This window comes from Scyliorhinus canicula, chromosome 11 (assembly GCF_902713615.1).
Source record: "Scyliorhinus canicula chromosome 11, sScyCan1.1, whole genome shotgun sequence".
Lineage (NCBI taxonomy): Eukaryota > Metazoa > Chordata > Chondrichthyes > Carcharhiniformes > Scyliorhinidae > Scyliorhinus > Scyliorhinus canicula.
The window spans coordinates 63,981,393-64,005,955 of record NC_052156.1 but is presented as its reverse complement, the minus strand read 5'-3'; the positions used below and the strand labels follow the sequence as shown (position 1 = coordinate 64,005,955).

The following is a 24,563-nucleotide window of genomic DNA, read 5'->3' as shown; positions in this document are numbered from 1 at the left end:
TGGGGTGCAGATGGAGTGAGAGGTGGAGGACAGAGAAATGGTGAGGGAGGGAGTGGTGGGGGGGGGGGAGGGAGGGAGTGGTGGGGGGGGGGAGGGAGTGGTGGGGGGGGGAGGGAGGGAGTGGTGGGGGGGAGGGAGGGAGTGGTGGGGGGGGGGGGAGGGAGGGAGTGGGGGGGGGGAGAGGGAGGGAGTGGGGGGGGGGAGAGGGAGGGAGTGGGGGGGAGAGGGAGGGAGTGGGGGGGGGGGGGAGAGGGAGGGAGTGGGGGGAGAGGGAGGGAGTGGGGGGGGGAGGGAGGGAGTGGGGGGGGGGAGGGAGTGGGGGGGGGAGGGAGGGAGTGGGGGGGAGGGAGTGGGGGGGGGAGGGAGGGAGTGGGGGGGGAGGGAGGGAGTGGGGGTGAGGGAGGAGGGGGGGGAGGGAGGGGGTGGGGGGGAGGGAGGGGGGGAGGGAGGGAGTGGGGGGGGGGGTGAGGGAGGGGGGGGTGAGGGAGGGGGGGAGGGGGGGAGGGAGGGAGTGGGGGGGTGAGGGAGGGAGTGGGGGGGAGGGAGGGAGTGGGGGGGAGGGAGGGAGTGGGGGGGGGGTGAGGGAGGGAGGTGGGGGGGGGGGGTGAGGGAGGGAGGGAGTGGGGGGGGTGAGGGAGGGAGTGGGGGGGGTGAGGGAGGGAGTGGGGGGGGTGAGGGAGGGAGTGGGGGGAGTGAGGGAGGGAGTGGGGGGGTGAGGGAGGGAGTGGGGGGGGGTGAGGGAGGGAGTGGGGGGTGTGAGTGGGGGGTGAGGGAGTGGGGGGTGAGAGGGAGTGGGGGGGGGTGAGGGAGGGAGTGGGGGGGGTGAGGGAGGGAGTGGGGGGGGTGAGGGAGGGAGTGGGGGGGGTGAGGGAGGGAGTGGGGGGGGTGAGGGAGGGAGTGGGGGGGGTGAGGGAGGGAGTGGGGGGGGGTGAGGGAGGGAGTGGGGGGGGTGAGGGAGGGAGTGGGGGGGTGAGGGAGGGAGTGGGGGGGGGGTGAGGGAGGGAGTGGGGGGGTGAGGGAGGGAGGGGGGGGGTGAGGGAGGGAGGGGGGGGGGGTGAGGGAGGGAGTGGGGGGGGGGTGAGGGAGGGAGTGGGGGGGTGAGGGAGGGGAGTGGGGGGGGTGAGGGAGGGAGTGGGGGGGGGAGGGAGTGGGGGGGGAGGGAGTGGGGGAGGGAGTGGGGGAGGGAGTGGGGGAGGGAGGGGGTGGGGGGGGAGGGAATGGGGGAGGGAGGGGGTGGGGGAGGGAGTGGGGGGAGGGGGTGGGGAGGGGGTTGGGGGGGAGTGGGAGGGAGGGGGTGGGGGAGGGGGTGAAGGAGGGAGTTGGGGGGGGGTGAAGGAGGGAGTGGGGGGGTGAAGGAGGGAGTGGGGGGGGTGAGGGAGGGAGTGGGGGGGTGAGGGAGGGAGTGGGGGGGTGAGGGAGGGAGTGGGGGGTGAGGGAGGGAGTGGGGGAGGGGAGGGAGTGGGGGGGTGAGGGAGGGAGTGGGGGAGGTGAGGGAGGGAGTGGGGGGTGGTGGGTGAGGGAGGGAGTGGGGGTGGAGGGGGTGAGGGAGGGAGTGGGGGGTTGAGGGAGGGAGTGGGGGGTGAGGGAGGGAGTGGGGGTGAGGGAGGGGGTGGGGGGTGAGGGAGGGAGTGGGGGGTGAGGAGGGAGTGGAGGTGGCGGGGTCAGGGAGGGAGTGGGGGGTGGGGGGGTGAGGGAGGAAGTGGGGGGTGGGGGGGTGTGGGAGGGAGTGGGTGTGGGGGGGGTCAGGGAGGGGGTGGTGGGGGGGTCAGGGAAGGTTGGGGGGGGTGTGGGGGGTCAGGGAGGGAGTGGGGGGGGTGAGGGGGGTCAGGGAAGGAGTGGGGGGTCAGGGAAGGAGTGGGGGGTGGGGGGGGTCAGGGAAGGAGTGGGGTGTGATGGGGGTCAGGGAGGGAGTAGGGGGTGGGGGGGTCAGGGAGGGAGTGGGGGGTGGGGGGGGGTCAGAGAGGGAGTGGGGGGTCATAGAAGGAGTGGAGGGGGGTCAGGGAGGGAGTTGGGGGGGTCAGAGAGGGAGTGGGGGGGTCAGAGAGGGAGTGGGGGGGGGGTCAGAGAAGGAGTGGGGGGTCAGAGAGGGAGTGGAGGGGGGTCAGAGAGGGAGTGGGGGGGGTTCAGAGAGGGAGTGGGGGTCAAGAGAGGGAGTGGGGGGAGTCAGAGAGGGAAGTGGGGGGTCAGAGAGGGAGTGGGGGGGGGTCAGAGAAGGAGTGGGGGGGGTCAGAGAGGGAGTGGGGGGGTCAGAGAGGGAGTGGGGTGGGGGGTCAGAGAGGGAGTGGGGGGGGTCAGAGAGGGAGTGGGGGGGTCAGAGAGGGAGTGGGGGGGGTCAGAGAGGGAGTGGGGGGGGGTCAGAGAGGGAGTGGGGGTGGTCAGAGAGGGAGTGGGGGGGTCAGAGAGGGAGTGGGAGGGGTCAGAGAGGGAGTGGGGGGGTCAGAGAGGGCGTGCGGTGGGGGGGGTCAGAGAGGGCGTGCGGTGGGGGGGTCAGAGGGAGTGGGGTGGGGGGTCAGAGAGGGAGTGGGGGGGGGTCAGAGAGGGAGTGGGGGGGGTCAGAGAGGGAGTGGGGGGGGTCAGAGAGGGAGTGGGGGGGTCAAAAAGGGAGTGGGAGGGGTCAGAGAGGGAGTGGGGGGGTCAGAGAGGGCGTGCGGTGAGGGGTCAGAGAGGGAGTGAAGGGTCAGAGAGAGAGTGGTGGGGTGTCAGAGAGGAAGTGGGGGGTCAGAGAGAGTGTGGCGGTGTCAGAGAGGGAGTGGGGGGGTCGGAAAGGGAGTAGGGGGGTCAGAGAGGGAGTGCGGGAGTCAGAGAGGGAGTGGGGGGGGTGAGAGAGGGAGTGGGGGGGGGGGGTGAGAGAGGGAGTGGGGGGGTGAGAGAGGGGGGGGGTGAGAGAGGGAGTGGGGGGGCTGAGAGAGGGAGTGGGGGGGTCAGAGAGGGAGTGGGGGGGGTCAGAGAGGGAGTGGGGGGTCAGAGAGGGAGTGGGTGGGGTCAGAGAGGGAGTGGGGGGTCAGAGAGGGAGTGGGGGGGTGGCTCAGAGAGGGAGTGGGGGGGGGGCTCAGAGAGGGAGTGGGGGGGTGGCTCAGAGAGGGAGTGGGGGGGTCAGAGGGAGTGGGGGGGTCAGAGGGAGTGGGGGGTCAGAGGGAGTGGGGGGGTCAGAGGGAGTGGGGGGGTCAGAGGGAGTGGGGGGGTCTGAGAGGGAGTGCAGGGGGGGTCTGAGACGGTGCGCAGGGGGGCAGAGGCAGAGCGAAGGTGGGGGCAGAGGGAGTGGGAGAGGCAGGGGGAAGAGGGAGAGGTGTGGGGGCAGAGGGAGTGGTGGGGGCAGAGGGAGAGATGGGGAGGCAGAGGGGAGGTGGGGGGCTGAGGGAGAGAGAGAGGTGGAGGGGAGGTGGGGGGCTGAGGGAGAGGGAGAGTTGGGGGGCAGCGGGCGAGGTGGGGGGCAGCGGGCGAGGTGGGGGGCAGAGGGAGAGGTGGGGGGCAGAGGGAGAGGTGGGGGACAGAGGGAGAGGTGGGGGGCAGAGGGAGGGGTGGGGGGGTAGAGGCTGAGGGAATGGTGGGGGGGCAGGGGGAGAGGTGCGGAGTGGCAGAGGGAGAGGTGGGGGTGCAGAGGGAGAGGTGGGGGGCAGAGGAATAGGTGGGGGGTGTTGGAACCAACAATTCTATGGACACGTGCTTGTAGGCTTAGAATAGCGGTTTTAATATATTTACAACAGAGCCAGCCTGTTAGCCGTTGAACTTTCGATGAACTGGCAGGCTGACCCTGTGGCACTGATCTTTATACAGCAGCTCCCGGGGAAGAGTCCTGGGTGGAGATGGTGGGGGAGGGAGCAGGGGAGAGAGATTGGGGTGGGCTGACGGTGTGAGCGAGGTAGAGGACCATGGGGGAACAACCAAGGGAGTTGTGGGATGAGAGCGAGGTGAGGGTGGTTAGTGGGAGAGAGGAAGGTTGTGGGGGGTACCGGGATGTGGGTGGGTCGAGAGTGGAGGGTACACCTGTGGGGCCAGAGAGATGTATTCTGTGTGCATTGTTTTTTTTCTTGTTAAGATGGTTTATATCTCTTGTTTAAAACAAACAAGATTTTCAATTTCTTCCCCTCGTGGGCCATTATCAGGTGGTCATTAAAACAGTTAATCATGGCTCTGCCATCTTATCTTTCTAGGGCGGAGAGACACTGACCATCACCATGCAGCGGGACTCTGGTTCCCTGGGATTTAATATTATCGGTGGCAGAGCTTGTACGGTATGTTTATTGCTACAACCCTATTATAACCAGGACAATTTAGTGCCATTTTCAAAACTTGCTTTCCTATTGGAATGTTTAACGTTGGTTCTGCTTGATGTCTGTGACAAAACGTACAGCATCTGGACCTGAATTCTCCAGCCATTCACTGATGGTGGGGTTTGTTGGTCTCTCTGGCAGCACAATCCGGCTGGCTGCTTGGATGGGGGGGGGGTGCTTCAATAAGAAATTCCATTGACAACAGCGGGAGCAGGGAATCCCGCCGTCAGCGAACGGCGTGACGCCTCCTGCTGCCGAGAAGCATGCGGCTGGGAGGCTGGAGAGTCCCATCCCTGATCTCTTTGATGTTTTTATACACTGTCGCTGGGTCAAAATCCTGGAAGTCCCTTCCTAATAGCTCTGTGGGTGAACCCACTTGACAAGGACTGCAGCATTTCAAGAAGGCAGCTCACCACCTTCTCAAGGGTAATAGGGACGGGCAATAAATGCTGACCATGCTAGTGAACTCCACATCCCGTAAATGAATTAAAAAAACATTAACATGTTCATTTAGCAACACCCAAGTGGTTTCCACAGCAGAGTTCCTATTGTGCACACAAGCCCATAATGACTGCATTCATGGTACATATTGAAATAGCTCCTGTTCACTTCATATTGGAGGCATTAGATAATGATATAATCTTTATTAGTGTCACAAGTAGACTTAAATTAACACTGCACTGAAGTTACTGTGAAAATTCCCTAGATGCCACACTCCGGCACCTGTTCGGGTACACTGAGGGAGAATTCATAATGTCCAAATTACTTAACAACACATCATTCGGAACTTGTGGGAGGTAACCGGAGCATCCGGTAGAAACCCACGCAGATGGCGACCCAAGCCGGGAATTGAACGGGGTTCCTGGCACTGTGTTAACCACTGTGCATTTAAAATGTGTCTTTATCAACTGTGGCTCACCCGGTAGCACTCTGGACTCTAGAATCACAAGCTTTTGGGTTGAAGTACCACTTCAGGATTTTGAGCCCGACAGTCAAGGTTGACACGTGAGTGCAGCTCTGTCAGCGATGCAGTCTTTCCCCTGAGAATTCAAACTGATGCCCGATCGCCCTGGCTTGGGTGGATGTAAAATATCCCATGGTACTATTTCAAAGAACAGAGGAGTTATCCCTGTTGCCCGAGCCAATATTTATCCCTCAATCAACATGAAAGAACAAATTACCTGGTTATTATCACAGTGGTGTCTATGGCAGCTTGCTGTTTTTGACATTGCAACAGTGACTACACTTCAAAAGTACTTCATTGGCTGTAAAGTGCTTTTGAGACGTCCTGTGTTCGTGAAAAGCACTATAAATGCAAGGCTTTCTCTTTCTGGTCTTCTGCAGCAAGGTGACCGTCAGTGCTGTCACCACGTCTGCAGTTCAGCTGTCATCAACTATCACCACAGAAATACCTTCAGTTTGTTGCATGTCGTAATGGATCCCATTGGCCATCTTGCTGATGTCGTCACATTTTTTGTTGTGCATTTCAAACACTAAATTAACTTTTTTGCTTTTTGCACAGGAGAATCAAGATGGCACAGCATGTGGGGGGATCTTTGTGTCAAAAATAGTGGAGAATGGGCCAGCAGACAAAGAAGGAGGATTACAGATCCAAGACCGGATTCTAGAGGTATGTGGAACAGTTATGCTCTCCCGTTGATTTGAATTTGTACGGTCAAATAGCTTGGAGAAGTTTCAGCATAGCGTACACATCGGTATGATGCCGACTAGTGGGCAGGATGGCGGGACTGCATTTTTAAAAATCTCCTGAAATGATGTGGCAGTATGTTGGGTTGAGGGGTTTGCAGGATACAGAGCGACTTTCCTCTATCCGATTTAGCCTGCGCCAAAGACGAATATCCTTTGCAGCATTCGCATTTTCTGATAGTCATTATTGTGGGCATTCCAAATGCAGCTGTGGTCTAGCACTGCAGGTTATTCTGGTGTGCTGTGGTCTTGTCATCACTGGTTGTGGGGTTGAGACTGAAGAACTGAATTTTGTTTGGAGCTCTCACAGACAGCAGAAGGACATGCCAGGAAAAGCAGCAGGATTTCTCTCCCGACCCGAGTGGTGAAAAGGCACTGCTCAAAATCATTATGTAGCACATGCCGCTGTGCTTGGTAATCTTGACTTTGTGCTTGTGGAATTTTACTCATTCATGTTTTCTGCTGCGAATTACAGTTGTAGTCTTGCTCTGGCGAAGACAGCTTCAGTTCATCACAGTGAGATGCAATTTAATTCCTGCTGACCTTGTAAATGGAGCAACCGTGGGTGTTTTGCACCAGACTTGTCTGCCACTGATTCCAGATTTAAAATTCTAAATTTTTTCTGAAGGAACTAGTTCATAATTCATAATTTGTGACTAATAATTCATCTCTCTCTGCATTTCCCAAAAACATTTGGCTTCCAATATTGCTTTAAACATTCTGGAATGAGAGTGTCTCCAGATTGATTTTATTTTTTTTCACGATTAAGTAGCAAGGTCCCACGATATTTGCTCAATTATTGTACATTTATCTCTGTGAGAAACTGTCACTCATTGTGTTTTCATATATTCTCATTAACCGATCTGAATGATTTCCAATTATTTATACAGAACTGCAGTAACTTGATTAATGCTTAAAACAGAAGGTGATCATGGGCAAAAGTAATAAGTGCACTAAATTATGTCAGTATGCTTTATAAAGGGCGGTGCCTCAAGCTACTCAGTTGATCTAGTGAAGTTTCCTTTCCATTTTATTGCTTGTGTGTGTGTTGTGTGTGTGTTGTGTGTGTAGAGCAGTTGTCTCCAAATAGTCGATCGAGATTGGTAGGTCAATCACGGGGTCTCAAACAATCGATTGTTACTGCCTGCCGAACCGCGCCGAAGTATGCGAGACTTGGGAATTCCCATATTTACGATTGAATCAGCGCATTGTCTGCCAAACCATGCCAGATTACTTGAGCTTCGGAATTTCTCTTAATGACAATTGAATTAGGTTATTATCTGCCAAGCTGCGTCAAATTGCGCGAGACTCAGGATTCTCGTAATGGCAAGTGAATCAAACTACGCCAAATTGCATGACACTCTGGTTTTCTCATAATAGCGAGCAAATCCGCTCATTGCCTGCTGAACAATGCGACAAATCTGTGGGACTCTGGCAACAAGATTCTCGCAGGCTCCAAAACCTGGAATAAGCTGGTTGGAAGACAAAATGATGAATGAGGAGCCAGAGACCCTCAGTGGGCAATATCCTACTTTTTCCACCAGGAATAGGAAAACAAATTTAATTTTACTAATGTCAAAGACGAGACCACTTGTCTTATTTGTCGAGAGTGTAACCTTGAGGAAATGGTAATTTGGATCGGCATCACAAGACTTGCATGCAAAATTGCAAGAAAACTTACCTTTAAACAGTGCCATTCGGATGCCGAAAGTTTGGGAATTCAAGGAATATTTGAAAGCTCAACAGTCACTCTTTTTTCAAAACTGTGGCTAAAGGCAAGACGAGCAAAGAGGCATCTTTTCAAATTAGCCATCTGCTGGTGAAACATAAGAAACCATTCACGGGAAGTTATCAAGGAGGCTATGATGGCTGCTGCTGACACTTTTTGTTCGAAGACTTGCAAAGCAATGATGAAATTATGACGGCCATCAAGAGAATGCCACTTGACGCTATAACAGTTGCTAGAAGAGTGCAATTATTGTCTGAAAACGTATCTCATCAGGCTGTGATTATTTCTCGTTGCCATTTGATGAAACAGTTGACATGTTGGATATGGCCCATTTGGATGGGATTCAAAGACTCAGCAACGAGGACTTTCTCACTCTGGCCACTCAAAGAGAGGACAAGAGGGGAGGATGTCTACAACAAATTCAAAAGGTATGTGGTTGAGAAAAACATTCCGATCAAGAAACTGGTTTCCATCACAACTGATAACACCAGTGTGTTATCCACCAACGATAGCTAGCGAGCAAGATGATTGATTTTTATCATGTAATGACAGTTGTCAAGATCATCAACTCCATTCGAGCCAGTGCTCTGCAACACCGCTTGTTCAAATCAGTGTTCAATGAGCTTGATGCAACCTACGGTAAACCTATACTTCATGCAGGTGTGAGGTGATTAAGTCTTGGAAAAGACCTCCAGAGACTTATAGATGTGCTTCCTGAAATTGTCATCTTTTTCAAATCAAGAAATGAGGTGTACAGCAAGCTGTCAGATAATGCTTGTTTGCTGGACTTTCGTTTATTTCAGACATAAGTGCAAAATTGAATGAGCTGAATCGAGAACTGCAAGGGAGGGACAGAGTCTTGTCTCACATGGTCAGTACAGTGAATGTATTCAAGTTGAAACTGGGCCTGTGTGCTCAGTAAAAGAGAAAAATCACTGAACACTTCCCAAATCTGGAGAAAATCCAACAACAGGTCAAACAGAAAGGGTTCCATCCAAACAAATTCTGTGACCACCTGACCAAAATGGAAAAGGAATTCAACAGACAATTTCAGGAGTTTGACAAGATGGAACCAATCGCTAGTTCTTGTTTGTCACAAATCTTTTTCTTCAAGTGGACATTGGAGAACTAAGAATTTTAGCAGGTGTTTGAACAAAGCAGCGGACTTTGCATGGAAATCATCACCCAAGGAACAAAGACTTTTGGGGACATATAGACAGAGACAAGTACCCTCTTCTGACATTCTTTAGTTGCAAATACAGCTGTGAGATGGTTTTTTCTCAGATGAAAATCAAGTCCAAGCATCTTGTGGAAGAAGGTTGGAGACCGCAGATATGGAGGGTGTGGCATACAGTCAGTAAATCAGTCTTTGTAGCCGTGCAATTTTAGTGGCAATAGCTCAGTTTGGTTCACGTTCCCTGATGTGAAACCTGCGTTTATGAAATGCGTTTGTTGTTTCAATTTATTTTCCATTCCTGGTCAGAGTTCGAGAATATTCACTTGCATGTGAAGTGATGGGTGCATGGTTTGACACTGAGTCGAGGTGTTTTTTTCTCTCTTTTGATTTAACTCCCTTGCCATCAACAGACCTGTCAGGTCTGAATCCATGCGTACTCTTTCCTTAAAGGAATCAAATTTAACAATCGGGTCCTTCCCAGCTGAGTTTCAATAATTGATGTATCATCCAGTCATGAGCAATTTGGAGCAGGAACCCTGCCATGTTTCCTTTCCATGCCCGAGGATAATTATGATGGTCTATAGCTGCTCTGACCAGTGCAGTGTGAGAAGCTTTAGCCGTTTGTGTGATATATACAATATTGAATGTAAGCCACTGTATTGTTAGGAACATAATGCAAAAACCTTCAAGGGGTGGGTTACACAACATCACACTGGCCGCAACGCCTGGTCTGCCAGCAACTCCCAAAGATCGGAAAAGGTGCCCCGGGTCACACAAGTTCAAATTTGAATCCCCTGTGGGATATGAGTTGTAGTTCACACCGACATGCCCTCGTACTGCTGTGAATGGATTATTTTACAGGGGTGGAAGTGAAGAACGAACAAGCATAGAGACCTGATAATAATGTTCACATTTATCTTCTTTTAAAATTAATTTCGAGTACCCAATTCTTTTTTTTTCAATTAAGGGGCAATTTAACGTGGCCAATCCACCTACCTGCACATCTTTGGATTGTGGGGGTGAGACCCACCCAGACACGGGGAGAACGTGTAAACTCCACGCAGACAGTGACCGTGGATCGGGATCGAACTCGGGTCTTCGGTGTCGTGAGGCAGCGGTGCTAACCATTGCCACCATGCTGTCCCCTATTCAAATTAATCATCATCCCGTTACGTGACTGGCAGATGGCAGGGACAATCGTAGTGAGACTTCCTGCCGTCGGGGTTTTGAGATTAGGTAGACTAGTGGACCATTGTTCCATTATTTCCATTATCTGTTCGTCTCTTACTCTTGTTATAAATAAACAGTTTGTTAATGTTTTACCTTTAAATCTGGGCCGGGATTCTCTGAAAACACGGCTAAGTGTTGACGCCGGCATAAACACCGGAGCGTTTTACTCTTGCGTCAACGGGCCTATTGGCCCTGCGATTCTGTTGCCCACAGGGGGCCAGCACGGCGCTGGAGTGCTCCAGCTGCTGTATGCAGTCCTGCACTGCTCACCAATGGTCCGCACATGCACGCAGCGGTCGGCCGCGGATCCGCGGATGCGCGTGGTGGCCACATGCGCGCTGGCGCCACGCAACATGGCGGAGTCATACAGCGGGCTGGCGCAGAAGAAGGTAGGACCCCCCCCAGATCGCACGTGCCCGCCGATCGGTGGCCCCTGAATGCGGGCCTGGCCGTCGTGGAGGCCCCCTTGGAGTCTAATTCCCCACCCCCCCCATCAGGAAGGCCACCGCGGCCACGAGTCCGTGCTCCCGCCGGGTAGAACCATACGGGAACCACGCCGGCGGAACTTGGCGGGAACTCGACTGGTCCACGGTGGAGAATCGCCATGGGGGGCCTCTTTCAACAGCCCCCAACCGCCGCCGCGTCGACCGTGGGTTCGGAGAATCCCGGCCCAAGTGTCTGTAACTCATCGGAGCAGTCAAGGATTAAAGATATCAGCAAAATACATAAATTACTGGTTAATTCACATATGATGGGACTCTGGGGTCTGTGGGGCTGGAACTGACTGTGCACTTGCCTGAGGTGTCGTAACAGAAGCCAATTAAGATATTTCCCCCAGGACACAAGCAGACTATTTATGCTGTCACTTAGCAGTTCATCAGCATGTTGGTCGACAGAAGTTAACTTTAAATGTTTTGAATGTAATTTTCTTACCTGTTTTGTATTTCTGTGCAGGTGCTTTATTTTATTTATTTATAGATTTCAAGTTAAAGATTTAATTACATACACACACACACTTGCTCAGAGACCGTTTGGGAACTGGGTACCATATGAATATTTGTCATTGTAGTTTTTCCATACATATATCTTCAATTTAACTACACAGGATAGGAGAAAAAGTGAACAAGGAAGAGTTATCAAGCAATTCATTTCAAATTTAAAATCTTGTCTGAAACTTTAAGTCAGGTTTATATGGTCTAACTGGAAGTCAAAACTCCCAAGTTTAAAAAAGAAAATTCCAATATCTGCTGCATGTGTTCTTGAGCCTTCACATACATGCTTGACAGCTGAAGCTGCATTTAAATTGGAACATAAACTTCATTACATGGCTCCAAAAGAATTACACTCTTCCTAAAATGACCACGAACTGTCAGAATCTCTTAATGTTATGTGTCCGGGAAACATTCCTGCTGGCGCTGCGTCACATGATGTGTAGTGAGGTCAGCAGAGTGTTTGCGCGGACTTTGAGCAGATCACCATCTTGACTCTATTGAGCAACAACCTTAATAAACCTCTCATCATGTTTTACAACAGTCCAGAATGTGGGTACCTCCATACCTTCCTTCTTTGCGGCAAAACAAAATAACACATTACTATTGAGAAGTATTTCAAAACCGATTGTATGCTATTTAATGCCAGTTTTCACGCCATATATATTAGATCTATAACTTTAAGATGAGCTGAAAGAGCGATTTGACACTAAACAGCTTTAGCTTTAATTTTGAGCAGCTAGAGAATATTAAGTGACAGCTAATGTCACAGTCTTGTGAAGAAGTTGAAACAATTCATCATCCATCACCCGGTTTATCGATATTTGTCTTGCAAGCATTCAATTACATATCTGCACTGAGCTATCCAATTTCCGTATATTTACAATGGGATGTCAAATTGAAGGCTGAAGCCCCCGTTGTGGGGATGGAAGTAGAGAGGGAGTACGAATTGGCAGATAGATTCCTGCTGCTTTTCACCGTCCAGTGACACAACTGGCTTTCAGGTACGGACTAAAGGGTGCAACTGTGATGGCCCCCAAATACCTGACACTCATTCGCCTGGTTACGCAGGAAGAATGGTGATTTTAGCAAAGCACCAGACAGCTACCACTGTCTGTGAGGTCGTAGCTGTCAGCAATAGCGACCATTAATTAATGCATGGCAAAAACAGAGAAAAGTTGAAGGACAAAAATCACTCCAAGATGCATCTGGCTTGCACCACTGCTGATAGATGAAGCATTTTAAAAATAGTTCAAAATATTGGTGTACTCAGTGAGCCCTGTTCGGCTCAGTAATTCTCCTACAGTAATAAATTAACTTCTTGGCAGTAGCTACAGTTTATTTATTGAAAAAGAATAGAGATTCATTACGGTGTTTATACCAGCTCTGTGCCTACTCATACCTTCAGGCAAATGTGGGGACTTGGTTCAAAATGAAGAAGCAATTAAAGCTACATATACCACGGTATACAATTAAAGCTACATATCCCACTACTGCCGCTTCACCAATAAGACTTTGGTCTGCATTATCTTTAAAAGCATACTTAACGCTCACTTGCAAATTACTACATTAAGTCAGTTATCCACAGAAGGCCATTATATTTAAGCATTAAGAAAATGCAGCAAACAATTACTGCAATTGCCCATGTTTACAGTGAAAACTCAGAACAGTCATCTGAGTCTGATTGAAGGGCACTGATCTCATTTGGAGGTTCAAACAACCACTTCAAGCTAAGGTTTCCAAATATGTAGCTTTAAATTGGTATTGCTTTACAGTGTGTGCATGTCAGAGAAAAAGGGCAAATAGTTGTTGAGAATCAATTCTCCAGATGACCATTTTTAATAGTGATTTTTTAAAACAAATTAGAGGACCCAATTTTTTACTAACTAAGGGGCAATTTAGCGAGGTCAATGCACCTATCCAGCACATCTTTTTGGATTGTGGGGGTGAGACCCACGCAGATACAGTGAGAATGTGTAAACTCCATACAGTGACCCAGAGCCGGGATCGAACCCGGGTCCTCAGTGCTATGAAACAGCGGTGCTAACCACTGCGCCAACATGCCGCCCGTATAATAGTGATTTAAACCAATGATCAAGTCAATTTTGAGCATGCAATGTAATACAAGCATAATTTGATTTCATCATCATAATGCTGATAATCAATCTACATAAAACCAAATAGCCTAGGTTCACTAGGTTCAACTTATAAAAGCAGCCAGGGAGGGGACAAAAGGGGAAAGTCAATTGAATAGTTTTGGTTTTATCAAAGTCGAGTTGGAGATTTTAGCTTATTCTGGAATCAATGCAGCTAAACAATCCAGCAGTTGACAATGGCAATAAAAAGTGGTAGAACAATATTCATGCTTATGACTGAGATAACTGACCAACAGCATGCAGGCAAGGAAAAGGGCCACGTATGGATAAAGCCTTGTAGTGAATATGAAGGAGTGAGATTAGAAGTCATTACAGGAACTGTGTTGGGATGGATCGGAATGGAACCAAGCTAGGGCAGTGTCTTTGAAGAGGCCCATGGAGGAAAGATTCTGGGGCTGTTAGCCCTAGCAGGGATTTCCGCTGGCTGTTGAATTGGGCATGAGGCTGGAAACTGGATTCTCGCTTGGGAGTCAAACCCGGCTCGAGTCTCCCGGCCTATTTCCCTAGTAACACCAGGTTCTCACCCAGGAATGGTGAGAACCCAATCAGACCTCATTAGCATCCATTTCAGTCTCATTAATGAGATTGAATGATGCGGCCTCCCGGGATGCTACCACATGCCCTCAGCTGGCAGTCCCGCGGGCATGATTCAGTAATGGTCCCAAAAAGCGGGGACCAGGCACTGGTGAGCAAAGGGGTGGGTACCAATTCTACACTTGCCTCCAGGGTGCTGGGGGGGGGGGGTGTCCCTTCAGGGGAGGTGGGATGGGCTGGGCTGGACTGGAGGAGCTCAGATCGAGTGTCTTTCCTGGGATGGGGGTCGTGTGGCAAATAGCCTTGAAAACCTTTAAGCTCACCTCCAACATGTCATTGGAATGATCTGTCAGTTAATGGTAAAGGCCTTCCTTCTGTAGTCATCAAACCACTGCTGTCTCTCCCAGCATTTCAATGTCAATGATCTGTCAGATAAAGGTAAAAGTCTTCCCTTGATGTGTTGGAATCCTTTTGAAGTGCTTTTTAACATTCAGTTTCATTCCCATTATCTTTTCAAGCCACTGGGCTCGCTGAAAAGCCTAAAAGCTTTGAACTGCGTAAGTTTACTTCAATTTCATAGTCCGTTATCTTTTACAAGCCTCTTGATGGGCAGGTTGAGTCCAGATGGTTTTAACGTGCACCAGATGGTTTTAACGTGGTTAAACTGAACTACATAGACCAGTCAGTCTAACATCGGTAGTAGGGATGTTGCTAGAGTTCATTATCAAGGATTTCATAACACAGCATTTGGAATGCAGTCATATAATCAGACAAAGTCGGCATGAATTTACAAAAGGAAACTTATGTTTGACAAATCTACTAGAATTCTTTGAAGTTACTGGTAGAGTTGACCAGGGAGAACCGGTGGATGTGGTTTATTTAGACTTTCAGAAGGCTTTCGACAAGATCTCACATAGCAGATTACTGTGTGAAGGTAAAGTTCATGGGATTATGGGTAATGGCTTGAGATGGCTAGAAAGCTGGTTAGCAGACAGGAAGCAAAAAGTTGGAACAAATGGGTCTTTTGCTGATTTGCAGGCAGTGATTAGTGGGGTACCGCAGGGATCTGTGCTCGGACCCCAACTGTTCACATTATATATTAATGATTTGGATGAGGGAACTAAATGTATTATCTGCAGGGGCGGCACGGTGGCACAGTGGTTAGTATTGCTGCCTACGGCGCTGAGGACTCGGGTTCGAATCCCGGCCCTGGGTCACTGTCTGTGAGGAGTTTGCACATTCTCCCCGTGTCTGCGTGGGTTTCACCCCCACAACCCAAAGATGTGCAAGTTAGGTGGATTGGCCACGCTAAATTGCCGCTTAATTGGAAAAAATGAATTGGATATTCTAAATTTATATTTTAAAAAATGTATTATCTGCAGATGATGCAAAGTTGGGTGGGAGGGTGAGCTGTGAGGAGGATGCAGAGATGCTTCCACGGGATTTGGGCAGGCTAAGTGAGTGGGCACATGCATGGCAGATGCAGTATAATGTGGATAAATGTGAGGTTATCCGTATCGGTAGCAAAAATAGGAAGACGGATTATTATTTGAATGGGTGCAACTTGAGAAAGATAATACTCAGCAAGACCTTGGTGCTCTCGTGCATCAGTAAGCGCTCAGGTACAGTCGGCAGTAAAGAAGGAAAATGGTATATTGGCCTTCATAACGGGAAAGTTTAAGTATAGGAAGAGATGCTTTACTGCAATTGTAGGGGGCATTGGTAAGGCCACATGTGCAGTTTTGGTGTCCATATCTGAGGACGGATATTCTTGCCCTGGAGGGAGTACAGCAACGATTTACCAGTCTGATTTCTGGGATGGCAGGACTGTCATATGAGGAGAGACTAAATCGGTTAGGATTATATTCATTAGAGTTTAGAAGAGTGAAAAAGGCTCTCATAAAAACTTACAAAATTCTAACAGAATTAGACAGGGTAGATTCAGAAAGAATGTTCCTGATGGTGGGGGAGTCCAGAACTAGGGGCCATAGTTTGAGGATAAAGAGGAAACCTTTTACGACTGAGGTGAGGGGAAATTTTTTCACCCAGAGAGTGGTGGAATTCGCTGCCACACAAAGTACATGAGGCCAAAACTTTGTAATTTCAAGAAGGTACTAGATGCAGCATTTCTGGGTAAACATAGAACATACAGTGCTGAAGGAGGCCATTCAGCCCATCAAGTCTGCACTGACCCACTTAAGCCCTCACTTCCACCCTATCCCCATAACCGAATAACCCTTCCTAACCTTTTTGGACACTAAGGGCAATTTTAGCATGGCCAATCCACCTCACCTGCATGTCTTTGGACTGTGGGAGGAAACTGGAGCACCCGGAGGAAAGCGATGCATACATGGAGAGAACGTGCAGACTCTGCACAGACAGTGATCCAGCGGCGAATCAAACCTGGGACCCTAGCACTGTGGTTTCACAGTGCTAGCCATTTGTGCTGCCCTGCTGCCCCAGATCAAGGGATCAAGGAATATGGGGAGGAAGGTGGGATCAGAGTATTGAACGTGATTCTCAGCCATGATCGTAATGAATACCAGAGCAGGCTCGAAAGGACGAATGGCCTCCTGCTGCTTCTATTTTCTATGCTTCCATGATTTATGTTTCCTTAAATCGGAAGGTGTCAATTGATGTTGATGGACATTTGTAGTGGATTATAGAAAATCTAGTGAGCATTAATTCCATGTAACTTTCAGTATTAGAATTTTGTTTGGCAGGTCAGAGGGATATTGGATTTTAAAAATCCTTGGTATGGTTGGTTGATATTCCCAATCTGAATTTACGTTCGATTGTAAAAGAGTAATCTAGGAATATTTTTTAAAAGCTGGACGGAGACTGTTTTCTTACTCGCTTGACCTTCCCCTCTGTTTTAGATAATATTTCATGCTTTTAGTTTTTTTCTTTCCTCATCTATATAAATAGTTAAGTCAGTAATTCCCCCAGGTCCTCCAATCTCAAGCCATGTGGAAGAACGCAGTCCAAGAAGGAATGCATTGCGTTCTGAGGCAGCTCATAAGCTTGGCGAGAAGGTATTAGGCCTCAAACCAATTAGAAAACTTTTTTCGATTTTGTGTATGGCAATGGTTTTGGCCAGATCTTATGATTGACCAGGGTCTCTGATGGATCCTAAATGCTTTTAATTGCATAGCCTTTTGGGTTTTAACTAATTTGTGGTATCAAGTCAAATCGCTGTGGGTAGGAAATAATGTAACAGTTCATTCATTCCATTAAAATCAACGCTCATCTCACAAAGGTGGAAACAATTTTTTTGTTGAATCCAGATGTAGTTAACCCCTTCACAGCTGAATTTTGTTTGCAAGTCTATCTCATCATTTGGCTGCTCAGGGGAGATATTTTCAGCTCGGCAAGTATCCATTCATGAAAATACTGCTCCCAGCTTTGCCAACAGTTCTTCTCATTAACTAATATATTTTTCCTTTAAACTCTAATTAATTTGTTGAAATTAGCAGCCACTGTCCTGATCTCCAAGTTGGCTTTACAGAAGAACAGAAGCAGAAGTTGCAGGAAGATGGAGGAAAGGCTATCATTTTAACTATTTCCTCAGGCAAATGCCACTAAACATTTGTTTGCTGTGAACTCAACACATATTGTTGTTGAATATAATACCCAAAATGACTCAGTTGAGAGTTAATCATGGAAACACTCTACTAGTAAGAGCTCTGTTATAGACGTAATCAATTTTGGGCAGCAAGGTAACACAGTGGTTAGCACTGTGCTTCACAGTGCCAGGGTCCCATCCGGGCAGATTATAACAATAACTGTGGTTACTATTCTGATAAATGTTAAGAAGCTTCAGCAGCATTTGTGAGCCAGACCCTTACTGACCCTGAAGAATTCCGTTGACAGGTGCAATTCTGGAAAGTTACAGAACAAAATTTTAAGCCGTATTTCTAAAGCATCATGTCATTGCTAATTGCACATAAGCAGTTAATTTTAAATTTATGTTGAAACTATTTTTGTTCGTTATGATATTCTCCAATTTATTTCAAACTCAAGAATATGTCCACGTGAGAATTGATTCAATATGCCTACTATTTGCAAAATGTCTGATTGTCAGATCCCTGACATTTCTTTTTTTAACAAGGGAAAGAGTAAATTTACTGCCCAGTATTTGCTAAGACTGGTGTGTTTCATTTGCTTACGAGTGACACAAGAAGACTCGATAGGCTATTTATTTTTCTCATTCCCCTAATTATAGTTCATTTTGTGGAATATATACAGCATATATAAACAATGCTTCCCTTCCTCTGTTATTACTAATCCCCTTTGACTTAATTACAAAAAGAGCAGTGTGAAACAGTACACAGTTGATTTCAGGAAAACTCTTCAAACTATATTGAATAATATAACTACTATAACATATAGTTTCCTTCAATTTAATGCAGTGGAGGTTAATTACCAAATTATACACACATGAAAAAGTGGCCACCTTATTGTAATATTTTGAGTATTTCTTTTGCTGCTTCAAATTTGCCTTTCGAGAAAAATGTTTTTCTCTGTTTCAAAATAATACATATTATGGAAGTTGCCAAAGTACCAGAGGACAGTTTTTTGAGACAGAGCTGACTGGTGGGGATTTAACCTGATGGTCACGACACCTCAGATGAGGGGCAAGGTTGAGATGGATAACTTCAACAGTACGGAATTGAACATACACTGTTGGCATCACTCCACATCACGAACTAGCACTCGTGCCAACTGAGCTAACCAGCCCCCATATTATACCAGGTTACAAATGTTCTTATTCTTCCCCCCACCCCCACTGAAAGAATGACCAGACTTACTGTCTTAAAACTTTCACTATAACAAAACATTAGAAAAAATGATTGGATACTATTTTCTTTTCATAAGCTACTTCTATGTTCAGAAAGTGACGTGTCCCTTATGTACTTGCGGCCCATCGCACCCTCCACTGCATTACTATCCCTTTACTAACTGATCCACCGTTGCTCCAGCCTCCAAAGGGTTCTCAATACCCTATTTCAACAAGCAGTAGCTTCAAGTGACCATCTCTAGGCGCTTTTCTCAGTTTTTAGAGAGTTTCTTCAATTCACCACCAGCGCAAAAGCACGTTCCGATGATTACGCTTCCCCCTGGCCAGGCTAGAATAAATCTACCAGAATTCTTAGAAGGCTGCAGGATGCATCACCTTAACTAAAGATGATCACCCTCCCATATCCAGATGTGATAGCTTGCAAAGCCAAGCAGCCTTTCCTCTGCTGACCATGTGGAACACCTCTGTCTGTCTATGATATTCATTGATGTTATGGAAGTCTGTAACCTGATCTCAAAAATGTCTTTCTCTTCCCTCTTCCCATGTCGACGTGAAGCACATTAAACTGGCATTGAGGTAGCAATGCTAATGAGCTAAGACTTGAATTCCCTTTCATCTTTTAAGGAAAAGGACAATTATACAGCACAACTGGTAACAACACGACACCTGTAACACCTTTCTGGGACTTTGGGGCTCTTGGAGTCTATTAATTGTAAACTCAGAGACACCTGACATTGTCTCTAAGCATGTACCTTGTACCTCCTTCTCAATGAAACAATTAAAGCTGACCTACAAAATAACCAAACCACCGAGTCATATGGTCATACTTATGCCAAACAGGTCATATGACCCACATCATTCAGTCCTAAATTTAAAACTAAAGTCACAAGATTTAATCATCTTTTAAACTTCATAATTGTAACTATCTATATATATATAAAGTGTTTAAAATGAATACTTTTAGCATAGAAGCTAAGTTTCAAAAAGTTGAATACTTGTGATCTTTAAAATTCTGTGGTTTTGTCTCATTGTTATAAATGTCTTTGATATCTTAACTTTGTTATTAATTGCCATATCTGACTGGATAAAAAAGGTTTGCGTAATTAAAGAAGTGTCATTTTAAAATGAAAACTCAACTATTTGATCAGTCAATGAGTGTATTAGTCTAACATATATGATGGTACTTAGTCTCATTTCATAAGCCTGTTGAATTCTGGAGAAGTGAAAAATAGCATGCAAGTCAATTATGAATATTGCTTCCTAGCCATTTATCGAACTACTTTTGCCAATTTCAGCATTGTAATCATATTAATCCAACTTTCTTATGATTTGATATGACTTTTTAGTGCAAGATTTTGTTGCAGTAGCTGCGTTACTGAGAGAAGGTTTTGTTTTTTGGATTAGTCTGTTATCGCCCTAATTCACACTGAAAGATATTTTACCTGACTCTTAAATTGCTGAAGAAATGAGGAATCATAGATAAATCATAGATAATCATAGATAATACAGTGCAGAAGGAGGCCATTCGGCCCATCGAGTCTGCACCGGCTCTTGGAAAGAGCACCCTACCCAAGGTCAACTCCTCCACCCTATCCCCATAACCCAGTAACCCCACCCAACACTAAGGGCAATTTTGGACACTAAGGGCAATTTAGCATGGCCAATCCACCTAACCTGCACATCTTTGGACTGTGGGAGGAAACCGGAGCACCCGGAGGAAACCCACGCACACACGGGGAGGATGTACAGACTCCGCACAGACAGTGACCCAAGCCGGAATCGAACCTGGGACCCTGGAGCTGTGAAGCAATTATGCTATCCACAATGCTACCATGCTGCCTTACTTATTAGGCTATACCTATCCCAATATTGTTTATGAAACACTGATTGAAAGTGCTTGCTGCTGCATTTCCAACAAATGTGAGGCAGAAAACGTGCTTCCAAATATGTTCTGAAACTCGGACTTTCACAAGTTTAAATTTGGGCTTATGTATTTGAAGCGCTGCAGTATTGTACACATACTGAACTAAAGTAAAAGGAGTTTTGTTTGAAAACTAGTATAATATTTATTAGTGTCACAAGTAGGCTTACATTAACACTGCAATGAAGTTACTGTGAAAATCCCCTAGTTGCCCCACTCGGTGCCTGTTCAGGAACACTGAGGGAAAATTCATAATGTCCAATTCACCTAACAAGCGCGTCTTTCGGGACTTGTGGGAAGAAACCTGAGTACCCACGCATACACGGGGAGAAGGTGCAAACTCCGCACAGACAGTGACCCAAGCTGGGAATCGAACCCGGGTCCCTGGCGCTGTGAAGCCACAGTGCTAACCACTGTGCTACCATGCCGCTCACAATAACTGATGGTTAAATCTTTTCCCCATAGCAAAATAGCAGGCATACCACCTCATTCTCATTGAAATAGTCAGATTTATCCTCTAAACTATTTCAGATTGATAGTTCCAGAAATTTGATTCTTTAGACATGGAAAATTGAACTTAAGTGGTCTGAATTTGTTCAGACTGGAAGTCATAATTTCGGGTCTGTTTCACAATAAAATACTCAACACTGCACTGGCAACAGGAAGTCATAACCCGCCTATGTTTGCTTGATTAAGCTAAGCTCTCAGTGAAGCGATAAAGCATTGTAGAATTTGTTTAAGCTGCCATCTGGGCAATGTGCAAAGGACTTCTTGGAAATTAAATCTGTAGTGAAGGTCTTGGGAAAGGTCTTGGTTGATTTGCATATTTAGGCCAATAATCAAACCTGGTCATTAGAATTCAGTGAGAATGCTTTTTGCATTTAATCATTGGTTAAACTTTCTAAAAAGATTGTTGGACAAAGCTCTGGTATTTAAAAGCGAAACCAGGTCACACCCTAATTGGTAAATATTTATTGGGTCTTTTTAAATAAAAAGAAACACGAAATGTACATTTTCCTACATTATCTTTAAGAAACTATGAAGATTCCCATAATTTTCATTTAGCAAAAGTCTCAGCAAAATCTTTATAAGCATTTGATACCTATCAGAAGTTGTTAACGTGTCGGGCAGATTCACATCACGTTTTAACAAAACATTTTAAAATGCAAAGTAAATGAACAATAGGTTTTTGTATCAGTACTGTAATTTGTAGTTGGCTTTGATTCAACTGCTTTTGAAGCCACATTGCCTCACAGCTTAGTATGTTTTTCATTTAGGCAAGTATTCTAAATAGTACATGTAATCCATTCAATTAAGAATATTGTGGAGTTTTTTTTTAGTTAAAATTAGTCTGCCACAAATCCACATTCCAAAGAAGATTTTTGAGTACCTTGGAGGCTAAATCTTTTGAACAGTACGTGGCTGTAATGGAGATTTGTTTAGCACACAGCTAGGTGGAGACATTTGGTATGAAGAGGACTGATACTGGATCTGACATTGATCTCACTGTGGTGTGGATGTAGACTGATTTCTGATCTGCAAAACAAAATAATCACACAAATCCAATTGAGTGATACAAAAAAACTGCATTTATATAGCACCTTTAACATTGAATAATGCTCCTTGGATAATCAGACAATGAATTGACACCAAGCCTCCCAAAAAAGAGACATTTCCTGTGGGTTTTAAGCCCATAGAAGAAACTGAAAGGATTTGGCCTGAAGTCCAGAATTTAGCACTTTGATGGCTGAAGGCATAGTCGTCAATGATGGGGAGAAGAAATTGGAGGATGTACAACAGGCTGTGAGTTGGAAGAATGCAAAGGGCTTGGTGGGTTGGGGATATGGAAGGATCTAAACAATAGGGTGTGAATTTAAAAACCGATGCATTTGGGAGAGGGCGTTGACCAGCTAGAATATGGGATATTAAATGATTGGGATTTGTCGTGAGTTAGGATCTGGGCAGCCGAGTTAAAGCTCTAGTTTACGGAATGTACAGAGTATAATGCTGTTCCTTCCTCAATCCATTATGCTTCATTATGTGTGTGTCAATTGCGTAGCACCTTGAGATGAACAAAAATTTGGTTAGCGAGGATGTGTTTATACATCTCTTTCCAACGAAAATGAATTCCAAAAGGTTTTGTTGATAAGAGATTAGTGCATTGTCTTTAAATTATGATTTAAACTTTAATATTTATCAAATGGCATTTGCAAACATTTTGTAAGAATAAATTATGAACAGAATATGAGCTAGTTATTTTTTTCCATGAACTGACACAGCACCTGAAAGGGATGCAAGCTTTCTTCACTCACTAATAATTGATGGATTTTCATTGAAAGACAATTTCAGTTCCTGGATGTTACGAACAGAAACATTTGGTTATTCATTTTCGCTCTGAACGCCTGTCAACTTCTGAAGAATAGTACTATTTTTTTCAAATAAATTTAGAGTACCCAATTCATTTTTTCCAATTAAGGGGCAATTTAGCATGGCCAATCCACCTAACCTGCCCATCTTTGGGTTGTGGGGGTGAAACCCACGCAATCACTGGGAGAATGTGCAAACTCCACAGTGACCCAGAGCCGGGATCGAACCTGGGACCTTGGCGCCATGAGGCAGCTGTGCTAACCCCTGCGCCACCATGCTTCCCCCATACTAATATTTTATATGCAGAATTTTTCAGTTCCAATGGTGATGACTTTAAATTACATTCTTGAAAAATGTGTAACGGCAGGGGGAAAGTTCTGTTTTCCCTGATTTTCATGTTGCCTGCTTGGATTCCCAACAAAGTGGATTTAAGACAAAAGGGCTGTGGCCTGTACTATCCCTGTTCCGCCCCACACACTCCCCCAACACTGCCTTTGGGGTTTGAAGTGCCAGACCAATTACTTAAACATAGGTCAGTTTTTTAAGAATGAAAACTCTCCCCCAATGTTCTGGTCGAATTGGAAGCTTATTCAGCAATTGGAAGGACCCAATGCTCCAGGGTCCAAATCCCAGCGGCCCAACGGAGAGAGTGAACCTCGGCCAGGCATGTCACTGGTCCGGGACAGGTGATCTTGGCACTCCTGGGCCAAGACAGGAGTCGCAAACTTGTGATTCACTGCTCTTATCTGAGCACTAGCCAGGGAATTCTGCACTGTTCTGCCATAGCAGAGCAATTAATAACACATAATGATTCCTCAACAAAAAAGATTGAAACATAAAATAAAGTGGATCAACCTGATGATACTTTGTTTAGCACAGGAGTGATCTTATCACAATTTTGATTTGTCAGCTTTCTCTCAACTGAGCCATTAAATTAGTCATCTATATATGCAGAAAAAAATTCCAGTCTGTTATTACAGTCTGACTAATTATAACATAAGTCTAGTGTAACTGCATCAAATTATATTTCATCATCAAATCTGGTGAGATTTCACTAATGTGCATGTCTGAAAATATCTAGGATGGTTGGCTATGCTTCAATTTCTGTTATAACGTGCATTATGTAAGATGTCCAGACAGTAGGACTGCTGGAGGGGTTGCTTGGTTTTAAATTTGTACTTTACATCTCTGAAACTGTGCCTTCAATTTTATTCAAAATGAATTTGTTGCAGATGTTGAATACATGATTTACAGGTTATGGGGAGAAATCAGGTAAGTAACCTTGGGTGGAAGCATTTGCTCGGAAATAAAATCTAGGCCAGAGATCAAAGCAGAAGTAACAGGAAGAGGTTCAGAATAGACTGACCATTTCTTTATCGAGGCAAATGGAGTTTTGGGAAACGAAAATATATGGGTGAACGCAGCAGTAATGTGACCAAATGCCAAGTTGCAGTTTTCATGGTGCTGGTGCAGAACTTGACCAAAGCTAACTATTTCTGAGACAGTCATGTAATTAAGTAATGTTACATATTGCGACAGTATTACTGGGGAAACTGGAATATAAGTTGTGTTAGCAGACCGCTCTGCTCAAAAGTCATTGGCGGGATTCTCTCATCCCGCGGCAGAGTGTCCACGTCGTTGTAAACGGCGTCCATGTTTTACGATGGTGTGAACGGGCCAC

The 24,563-nt window shown here is 46.6% G+C and overlaps 1 protein-coding gene across 1 annotated transcript in view; it reads left to right on the top strand.

Moving 5' to 3' along the window:
- Positions 1 to 24,563, top strand: part of pdzrn3b (PDZ domain containing RING finger 3b) — a 322,095-nt gene that overhangs the window by 937 nt on the left and 296,595 nt on the right. The window contains exons 2-3 of the mRNA XM_038810681.1: positions 4,152 to 4,232; positions 5,794 to 5,901. Of these exons, the coding sequence (XP_038666609.1) occupies positions 4,152 to 4,232; positions 5,794 to 5,901 (189 nt within the window). The remainder of the gene's footprint in view (positions 1 to 4,151; positions 4,233 to 5,793; positions 5,902 to 24,563) is intronic.